Consider the following 10,522-nt stretch of genomic DNA (forward strand, 5'->3'; position numbering starts at 1 on the left):
CGGCAGGGGCTGCCAGAAAAATGATTGCAGGCAGACCTCTTGGCTTCTTAAATCCTGCAGATGGGAGACATCCGCATTTTTCCTTGCTGCAGGGCTGTTGCCCCATGGAGGAACAACGCCGGTGCGGGCAGGGGCAGCCCAGGGCTCCTTGCTGCCCCTCTCGGGGTGCGGGATCCCACTTGGGGGTTGGCACCGGAGCCGTTCCCGGTCCGGGAACTGGCATGTTTGGTGCCAAGGCCCTCTGGAAGAGGACAGCAGTGATATGCCTGTGGCTAGACGCTGAAAATGGCTTTTTTTTTTTTCCTCTCTTCAGGATAAAATTAGCCAGGCCCAAACCACTTGCAAAGCCTGCCCTCCGCAGGCCAGGGAGTGGGGTTTGGAAGTGGTTTGGTCACCCAGCATCCATTTTGGGGCACAGATACTTGGAAAATGTTTCTGCCTGCTCATCCCCATAAAGCAGTAGGTGCTGTGGGCCCATTGCGGCGTGGGCTGCAGCGGGCTGACGGTGCTGGGAGCCTGCCGGAGCGGGGTTTGCGGCTCCCACTGGGATGCAGGCACCTCTCTCTGCTCCCCACGTGCAGCATAGATGCAGAGTTCATTGGGGTGGAAAATGTTCTGCTGTCCTGCCTTTGGTCCCAACCCTTCTGTCCTTCTGGGGACGCGCATCCATCCTGGTGTGTCACAGCTGATGCCCCTTTGGGCACGGCGTCCCAGTCCCGGGGTGAGACCCCTCCATCCCAGACCTCCTGAATGTGTTTCCCCTCTTTCCCCTGCCGAGCCAGGATCTCTGCCAAGGATCTCAAGAACATGCTGTCTCAGGTCAACTACCGGGTCCCCAACATGAGGTTCCTGCGGGAGAGACTCACGGTGAGTATGTGACCCCCTCCGCTCTCCTCCTTCGCGCTGGGGACCCCCGGCAGCCCATTGCCTGCCTTTGAGCAAAACCTGGTGGTGGTTAAACTCCCACGGCACGTTTGCATATTGCAGAGGCTCCCAGCCTTGCCCGGGAGGGCCCCCCCCCACGGCGGCGACTGAAGAGGTGCCAGCTCCCACTGGGTGCCGCACCCTGGCCCCGTTTGTGGCCAGCACCCTCTCTTCACCCCACCCCGCCTCCCCCGCACCCCACATTGCTCCTGGCTCGGGTCTTGAGCTTTCCCATGGTGGGGGAGAGTGCAGGAGGACAGGCAGAGGGCCCTGCATCCCGGGGCCCTGCATCCCGGGGTCCTGCATCCCGGGGTCCTGCATCCCAGGGTCCTGGCCCAAACCACTTGCAAAGCCTGCCCTCCGCAGGCCAGGGAGTGGGGTTTGGAAGTGGTTTGGTCACCCAGCATCCATTTTGGGGCACAGATACTTGGAAAATGTTTCTGCCTGCTCATCCCCATAAAGCAGTAGGTGCTGTGGGCCCATTGCGGCGTGGGCTGCAGCGGGCTGACGGTGCTGGGAGCCTGCCGGAGCGGGGTTTGCGGCTCCCACTGGGATGCAGGCACCTCTCTCTGCTCCCCACGTGCAGCATAGATGCAGAGTTCATTGGGGTGGAAAATGTTCTGCTGTCCTGCCTTTGGTCCCAACCCTTCTGTCCTTCTGGGGACGCGCATCCATCCTGGTGTGTCACAGCTGATGCCCCTTTGGGCAGGGCGTCCCAGTCCCGGGGTGAGACCCCTCCATCCCAGACCTCCTGAACGTGTTTCCCCTCTTTCCCCTGCCGAGCCAGGATCTCTGCCAAGGATCTCAAGAACATGCTGTCTCAGGTCAACTACCGGGTCCCCAACATGAGGTTCCTGCGGGAGAGACTCACGGTGAGTATGTGACCCCCTCCGCTCTCCTCCTTCGCGCTGGGGACCCCCGGCAGCCCATTGCCTGCCTTTGAGCAAAACCTGGTGGTGGTTAAACTCCCACGGCACGTTTGCATATTGCAGAGGCTCCCAGCTCTCCCCGGGGGGCCCCCCACCCACGGCGGCGACTGAAGAGGTGCCAGCTCCCACTGGGTGCCGCACCCTGGCCCCGTTTGTGGCCAGCACCCTCTCTTCACCCCACCCCGCCTCCCCCGCACCCCACATTGCTCCTGGCTCGGGTCTTGAGCTTTCCCATGGTGGGGGAGAGTGCAGGAGGACAGGCAGAGGGCCCTGCATCCCGGGGCCCTGCATCCCGGGGTCCTGCATCCCGGGGTCCTGCATCCCAGGGTCCTGCATCCCGAGGCCCTGCATCCCGCTGCTGCTGGGTGACAGCCAGCCAGCTCCCCCAGCATCACTGCAGACCCAGGAACGAAGGGGTCATCCCATGATGACCAACCATTTCCACCAGCGCTGGTCTCCCAGGCCAAAGAGCGGTGTATCTAAAGGAGAGCACGCGCTTCGGGGTCTTGCGGTTTCCAGACGCGTCAGATGCTCTCTGCAAACAAAAATGAAAACGATCCTTTTGTAACTATTCGAGTAAACGATAACACTTTAGAATCAGCACTGTGATGCCATGATGTGGATGAGCTTGGGGAATCGTGTAACTTGGTTTAGGATGTGCCTGTGTCTGGGGCACTATGGGGTCCCACTGACCCCAGCAGAGATGAGTAAAATTAGGAGGCAAAGTCTGGCCAGGTTTTGGCCTTTCCCCCCTGCTTTTTCCATGGGAATCCTGGTGGGAGGAGATATTCCTTGAGCCATGGAGAGCTGCCTGTGGCTCTCGTAAAACCTCAGGTATCTTTTTGCCGCAGGACGTGGAACAGAGGAACGGGGATATCACATATGGGCAGTTCGCACAGCTCTACCGCAGCCTGATGTTCAGCGCCCAGAAAATGGTGAGAGCTGAATTCTCCAGGGCCGGGAAGGAGAGGGAGGGACCATATTTGTTACTGGGCATTCCTTCTTAATTGGCTTTTTAACCCTGCTGCCCTCGGCTAATAGCTCTTGTCTCCTACCTCTGGGCCAGGGATGACGGGGAGTAAAGGGGCTATTGCTTTAGGCTGGTGGGCACGGGGCTGCTGGGGCCGGGGGAGGCGGTGTGTGAGCAATGGCTGTAAGGAAAGCCGAGCTGCACAGTGCCGGTTTGTTCTCCCCGTTACCTTCTCGATCAATTTGTGCTTTCACGTACGTCGGTGAGATTGAGTCCAAACCTAACGTTTGTGCTGCTTCTTTTGCAGATGGATGTCCCGTTCCTAGAAAGGTGAATAATGCTCTGTATTTGCTGGGGAAGGGGCTGTTTTCTTTTGCTCCGTAATGTGCTTTGGTGCCTGCAGCGGCGTGTTGGGGACGAGGCGTGCTGCACACCTCTTGCTTGCCACCACGCTGCTTGCATTTTTGCACTCTGAATGAGCATCTTTGCTGTAGACACCTCAGCTTGGGTCAGTGAGGGGCTCTCTTCCTCCCAGACATCCCACTGAGGTCCAGCTTGGGTCAGCCACCTCCAAAACCAGTCAGTTGGTTTATGTGAAGTAATCCGATCTTGAGCCATCTCCCAGAGGTTCTCCTCATGGTTGGTGCTGGTTGGCCACAGTGCCGGAGACCGTGCAGGCAGTGCCTGTGGTGCCATTGCCCTTTCCTGCCCTGTGCACATCTCTGCCATCATAAAAAGAGCTTGAGTTTAGACACGAAAGCTGAAAAGTGAAAGATTTGTTAACTTGTCCAGGCAATTCCTCATGGTTTCCTCTCTTTTTTTCCTATAACCATAGACAAAGAGAGTTGGCAGGGACCTCAGCAGACCATCTGGTTCATCCCTCTGCCCAGGGCAGCCAGCACCACCCAGTCCCTTTCTGGGTTTTTTCGGGTGTTAGTCCCCAGCACGGCCCTTGGCTGTCCATTGCAGCCTAGTACATTCATGGACAAGTCTTTTGAGATCATCAGCCACAAACGGTTCCCTCCTTCATTCCCTGCCTTGCTTCCTTGAGTCCATGTCCTCTGGATACCTGTAGGTCTGTCCTGTCTACAATCACCCCTTGACTGCCCTGCACCTATTTCATTCTTTTCACTCTTGTACAAGGCCACCCCCCTATTTTTTTGTACAAATCGGTCTCTCCGATGATTTTTTGCTGCCCTTCACCAGAGTTTCACGTGGTCGTACACTTGGCAGTGTGATTCCTGGTCTGCTCCCGGAGCAGTCCCTGGCTCCGAGACGTGGACAGACAATCTCAGCTGCTGTGTGTTTGCTGTCGTGCCCTCCTCGGCTCTCTCTGCACATCCCGCTCTGCTCTTGCAGCGCTGCTTGCTCGGGGCACGTGTCGCTTGTACGCACCGTGGTGGTTGTGGATGGCATCTCACATGATGCCAGTAACGGTTGGTCATGATGTGCTGCATCAGTGACCGAAGCTTCTCTTTCTTTCCTTTCAGGGTTGGAGAAAGGTCTGAGCACTTCAGGGTCTCGCTGCTGGAGTTGCAGAAGTTCTTGCTGGAGTACCAGAGGGTGAGCACGACACAGGCCCAGGGGAGGGATGAGGGGGTGCCAGTAGGGATCCAGTACTCCAAGGGTAGCCTTGCCGTGGGGCTGGGATGGTTGGCAGTGGGATGCTCTGCCTGGCACAGCCACAACCTAAACGTATCCTTCCTGGAGCCGGAGGTGATGCAGGGGAAGCACTGGTGAGGGTAAACCTGGACTCAGCAGGCACCCTGGTCAGAAAAGGGACCAAGAGCAGACGATGTGAGAGGTGCAGAGGTCCCAGGAGGGAGGAACTGGTCAGTGGAGATTTACCCAGTCCCTGTGACCTCGGCTGGTTCTGAAGGTTTGCAGCAGCCGAAGCGTCGTGGTCCATCCTGTCTGCTCAGGAGGTCTCAGCAGGTCCTGAGGAGCAGCCGATCGGTTTGATTGCTGACCTTTGCATTTAAAAGCAATCTTAGGTCGTGCAGCAAGCACAGCATGCACTCTCGGACACGCATGAGGTGCAAGCAGTGCGTTTGCGGGCTGTGCAGACCCTTTATTTTGACTAATTGGGGTCCCAGCTCATTGCTGGGCTCCTTCTCCAAGAGGACAGGGGTGGCTCGCAAAAGCATGGCCGTGGTTTGCACGAGAACGTGGGGCCTCCTGCTTTGCACCGTCCTCCCCGTCTCCCACTGCCGCCTCCCTGCCCGTGGTCTGCAGCGAGCGGAGTTAACCAGTGAAAAGCCGCAGCCGTTTTGATGGCCTAGTGAGAGAGACACCCAGGGAGAGAGAGAAGCAAAAGGAAGCCTAGTTGGCTTCTGCTGCTGAAGGAGGAGTGATGGCAGATGCGTGCAAAGGAGCTATCGGAGAGAAAAATGCACAGCATTGAGAAAATGAAGACCACTTAGAAACAGGACAGATTTGTGCAGTTGCGTGCTATCTGGCAGTTGTGCTGACTGCTGAATTCCTGACAGCGATGGTCTGGCGTTAAAGACTGCCTCCTTGATGGTTCAAGCTTCTAGCTGGATGAGCTGCACGTGGTTTTGAAGAGTACTCTCTGAAATGGTTTCTTTGTTATGTCTCTCTTGGGGTTTGCAGGAGCTCTGGGCTGCCGATACCCTTCAGGTACAGGAATTCATGTTCAACTTTCTGAGAGACCCTTTGAGAGAGATCGATGAGCCTTATTTCTCCCTGGATGAAGTAAGAAACCTTGAACTCTAGCGGGTATGGAGTTGGGGTGGAGTAGGGTGTGACATCCCCAGTGCAATGTGTGCTGTGGTGTGACAGCTCTGCTGTCTGTCCACTGCGAGGTGGTGGCGCTTAAAGGATTGCACCGCCTGTAAGCTGCATTGCTGCAGGAGATGGACGTGGTGGATGGACATGGGTCACCGCATTGCACAAGAGCTGGCTGGCGAAGGGAATGACTTCTGGGCTCTCTTCTTGGGATGAATGTGTGCAGCTGGGAGTGCTCGTCAGGCAGTTCATTTGAGGGGTGGAAAGGGGCTGCGTTTGGCTTAATGCCCTTCGGGGCATGTAAGGATTTTCTTAAAGCAAGAAATGCTGAAAACAAAAGAATAAAAACAACTGGAGGTGACCATGTCCCTGGTGCTCTGGACTGACTCCCGTGCAAAGGTCCCTCGATCCACATGGTCTTCATGCGCCGTTGCCTGTCGTGTGAGCTGCAAAATAAAACGCAGAGCAATTCATTTGTCCCCAGCTGGGTGAAAGGATTTGCACACAGATACCTGGCACAGCTCAGAGGATAGGTGGCAACGCCTGACGCTGTGGTTACTCGAGCACGCTGGGTCAGGTAGCTGCGTGCTGTCATAGTTACCCTCTGGTCAGTCTGTGCTGAGCTTAGAAAACAGCCACCTGCGCGGTAGCTGCTGCCATGGAGAGGGAGATGTGTGTGAAGCTAAACCACAGCACCCGGCTCCTCCGCATCATTAACACGCTTCTGTTTCTTCCTGAGCAGTTTCTCACCTTCCTGTTTTCCAAAGAGAACAGCATCTGGAACTCGCAACTGGACATGGTGTGTCCGGAGAACATGAACAACCCCCTCTCCCATTACTGGATCTCCTCCTCACACAACACGTAAGGACCAGGGGATGGCTCTCTCCACCCGTCCGCTCCCAGCGTCTGCTTCCCCTGTGCCAGGGTGGGACTCTCCCGATTCTGCCTGATCCCAGTGATGGGTCAAGTAGACTTTTCCAAACTGGGGTCAGTACATCAGACACCTTCCTCTTGGTGCCCCAGTCCTCCCTCCATCATGTAACCATCGATGTTTTGCTCAGTTGTTGTCAGCATCACACATCTGCACAGACTGTGCTTTGAGGTCCCGGGCTGTCACTCGGGCGATTTCTTACCATTAGCGATGTCGTCTAAGGACGGATGCGATAAAAACCTGGCAGGCTGAAACTGGCCATTTTCCTTCTCTGCTGCTAGAGGAATCTGGCAAGCAGCTGCGTTCTGTGCAGACAGGCTCTGGCTGTGCTCCCCGTTGATGGGATGCAGCGATAGCACATTAGCCCAATTTTAAAGGACCGAGACCTGGTCTAACCCTGCTCTCGGGCTGCTTCTGGTGGGTACAGGGGGCTCTTTGTGGCACCAACGCCGATATCGCTCTTTGAGGCTTATCTCAAGAGCCAGCAGCAAGGCTGGAGCTCAGAGTAGCACCTGCAGCCCTTAGCAGTGGGGGTGGAGGTGAACCCCTCACCTGGGGAAGGTGGCAGGTCTGGGGGAAAGTCGCTCTCGCCATTCCTTACATCACAGAGGCAGCTCCGCGATGTCCCAGCAGACATCCATGCCCGCGGCGAGCGTGTTGCTTTGCTGATGTGTTCTCTCACGTGCAAGGTACCTGACGGGGGATCAGTTCTCGAGCGAGTCCTCGCTGGAGGCGTACGCCCGCTGCTTGCGCATGGGATGCCGCTGTATCGAACGTGAGTACCCGGAGCCGGCACTGCTGTCTCCATCGTCGTGATAGCTTGTGGTAGTCGGGGAAGGCTTTGTGTGGACGGCGGGGCTGAAGGTTGAGGTGCCAGTGGCAGCGTTGTCACCAGGATGTGCTGAAAGGGCTGAGGTCATTTGCTTTGCGAGAGTGGGTGGTACCTGCCCGAGCTTTTGGTCCCCCAGGAAGATCTGGATTTTCACCTTGCTCCTTTATTACCACCCAACGTGGTTCCCAGCAGTGCTTAGTTCAGTCCATCTCATGTCCGTGTCCTGCCTATATTCCAGCCTTTAGGCTAAGTTTACCCCGTGCGTCTCTTTCAGTGGATTGCTGGGACGGTCCTGATGGCATGCCGGTCATCTACCATGGGCACACCTTAACTACCAAGATCAAGTTCTCTGATGTCTTGGTCACTATCAAGGAGCATGCCTTTGTCACCTCTGAGTGAGTACAGCAGGGACCTGGACTTCAGCTAGCAGAGCTGCCAGGAAGGCAAAGAGGGGGTATAGCCAAGGCTGTAGCCAAGCGAAGTCCACCTTTATCCAGAGATCCAGCACAAGACTACGTGCCTGGGATTCGGTGGGAAGAAAGGGTGTCGTCGTGTCTCCTAGCCAAATGGAGATTTTTCCCAGAAAAAAGTTGTGGGAGGGAAGGCTTTGGGTAAGCCCCAGTAGTTTGCCAGTCCTTCTTCACTCTGTGCATTGCCAGCAGCGGTGGGGACACCTTCCTGTAGGGTGGCTATGTTGAATGCTCAAGACAGTACAGATCTTTGTTGATGCAAACTGCTCTTTGAGGGCACAGAGTCCAGGTTTTGACAGAGCTCAGAAGGCGTCGGTTTCATCCAGACACCATGCTGGTTCTGACGGCTCTCTTCCTTCTCCCAGTTTCCCTGTCATTCTGTCCATCGAGGACCACTGCAGCATTGCTCAGCAGAGGAACATGGCTCAGAATTTCAAGAAGGTCTTTGGGGACATGCTCTTGACCAAACCAGTAGATATTTCTGCTGATGGCCTTCCCTCTCCAAACCAGCTAAAAAGGAAGATTCTCATCAAGGTGAACTCCCTTCCCCAGCAAGGCTCCTAAGTGGAGAGAATGGGGGCAGATGGGGTGAGGGTGTGGGACCAAGGGCAGCTGCTTACCTCTGGAAGGGGCTGGTTGGCAGTGCCCGGTTGGAAGTGAAGACATGATGCTCAAAACGATTGGAAACAAAGGACTGTCTTGCTTCAGAGCTGCTGCTGGGAAATAAGATCGGCAGCTGGGTGCTGCCTTTCTTGAGAGCTTGCGGGATGTTGGTATTTCTGCTGCAGGAATCACCTCTGGGAAGAAAGGGTGGGACTTTAGTGCCATTTGATCATCGCTGTGGCATGGGTATTACCTTAGTCCTTTTACTCCAGAGGAGCCCACCGCAGCAGACCTGGAGTTTTGGGGTTGTTCGCCAGGAAATCCATGCTGCTTTTTGGGTGCCTGTTCCCCTCAAGGTGCCTGACCTGCTCTTTCGTCCCACAGCACAAGAAGCTGGCAGAGGGCAGTGCTTATGAGGAGCTACCCACGTCCGTAATGTATTCAGAGAATGACATCAGCAACTCCATCAAGAATGGGATCCTCTACCTGGAAGACCCCATCAATCACGTACGTCTCTCTCTCTGCCGCTGTCACCGTGACCCCACTCTGTGGGCTCCGTCAATGGCACGGTGACTCCGTAAGGCACCGCGTGGTGCTGGAAGGAAGGGCTGTTGGTGCAAATGATCCAAGGGGCCGTTGGCCTAGGCTGTTTCTCAGGAGTCTCTGAAGGCTGGGGGAGTTTTTATGCTGGCTCTCTCCTGTGCTCTTCCCTAGGCATCTCCCGTGGGCCCTTGTTAGAGGCAGAAGGCTGAGCTAGAGGGAGCTCTGGGCTGATGCACTGCAGCTGCTCTTGTGTTATCCGTAGAGCCTGTTATCTGGTGCTGCAGTAAGTCCCAGCGATGGCGCACATTCCTAGACCTGGCTGCCTCTTACCAAGCGCCACTTAACCCACCTAAACGAGCATTCCGCTTTGTAAAGCTCCGAGGGTTCATTTTACTGTGCGCGTTTACTTCTACACAGTCCACTTCTTCAGCCGCTTTGCTTTGCTGAGGGTCTGTCAGGCAAAGCCACGTGCGAATGAAACAGATTTTTGGAAAATAGGAAAGTGCAATGGTAAAGCCACATAACCATCTCTGATATCCTCATCTCTGGTAGCCTCCGTGCTGAATCCATGCAGAGTGTTTTCTTTTTGCATTGATTTGCTCTTCATTTGGTTATCTCCTTTTAATACATGCTGGGGTGTTTGCAGTGCCATCTGCAGCCACTTTGTACATAAGACCTATCACATGCCTTTTTTTTGCTACTGATAAATCCGTGCTTCAGATCTTTGAAGCTCCTGTGACTCCACTGAAATGAACCCGATCACCCCTCACTGCTTGTGCTGATGAGGAAGAGATAATCCCACGGATGGGTGGTGGGCCAGCTTGGTGCTTCCTCAGGGGGTCTCTTTGCCCAGAGTTTGTTTCCTTGCAGGAGTGGAACCCACATTACTTTGTCCTGACCAGCAGCAAGATCTATTACTCTGGGGAGACAACCAGTGACCAAGGAAACGAGGATGAGGAAGAGCAAAAGGAGGTAGGGCTCCCTTGCATGGTGGTAAGTTGTTCCCCTAGAGAAAGGACCTGACTGCCCAAGGGACTGAGCATCTTCACTGCCAGCTGACTTCAGGGGGAGATTCTGTGGTGGGAAGGGTGGGAGCTACTTCAGAAACTCCCTTCTCCTGGCCAGAAGCCCCCTGAGCAGAGCAGACCCCGGCACGGCGAGCCTGCCCTCGGTAACCCCAGATGGTGGGTTTTCCCCCTGCCAGGTGAGCAACAGCACCGAGCTTCACTCCACGGAGAAGTGGTTTCACGGCAAGCTGGGAGCGGGACGCGACGGGCGGCACATCGCGGAGCGGCTGCTGACCGAATACTGCATCGAGACGGGGGCCCCCGACGGCTCCTTCCTCGTCAGAGAGAGCGAGACCTTCGTTGGAGACTACACCCTCTCCTTCTGGTGAGGGACACAGGCGCCAGCCCGCTGCTCGCTGTCACTCCTAGGGTAGTCCTTCATTTTGACACCATCTTCAGTGGCGGGGTCCCGTTCCCCAGTGATCCACGAGCAGGTTTCTCCCCTTTTTCTGTGCCCCAACATCATGTCAACTCACTGTCCCAGTGCAGAAGGGAGAAGTCTCTG

The 10,522-nt window shown here is 55.8% G+C and overlaps 1 protein-coding gene across 1 annotated transcript in view; it reads left to right on the forward strand.

The window, feature by feature from the left end:
• PLCG1 (phospholipase C, gamma 1) overlaps positions 1-10,522 on the forward strand; it is a 27,376-nt gene that overhangs the window by 6,355 nt on the left and 10,499 nt on the right. Inside the window, exons 5-16 of the mRNA XM_009883636.1 lie at positions 783-867; positions 2,705-2,788; positions 3,131-3,153; positions 4,314-4,386; positions 5,437-5,538; positions 6,314-6,432; positions 7,192-7,277; positions 7,609-7,729; positions 8,170-8,338; positions 8,792-8,914; positions 9,821-9,922; positions 10,155-10,343. Of these exons, the coding sequence (XP_009881938.1) occupies positions 783-867; positions 2,705-2,788; positions 3,131-3,153; positions 4,314-4,386; positions 5,437-5,538; positions 6,314-6,432; positions 7,192-7,277; positions 7,609-7,729; positions 8,170-8,338; positions 8,792-8,914; positions 9,821-9,922; positions 10,155-10,343 (1,276 nt within the window). The remainder of the gene's footprint in view (positions 1-782; positions 868-2,704; positions 2,789-3,130; positions 3,154-4,313; positions 4,387-5,436; positions 5,539-6,313; positions 6,433-7,191; positions 7,278-7,608; positions 7,730-8,169; positions 8,339-8,791; positions 8,915-9,820; positions 9,923-10,154; positions 10,344-10,522) is intronic.

The sequence above is a fragment of the Charadrius vociferus genome, unplaced genomic scaffold (assembly GCF_000708025.1).
Source record: "Charadrius vociferus isolate BGI_N301 unplaced genomic scaffold, ASM70802v2 scaffold320, whole genome shotgun sequence".
Classification (NCBI taxonomy): Eukaryota; Metazoa; Chordata; class Aves; order Charadriiformes; family Charadriidae; genus Charadrius; species Charadrius vociferus.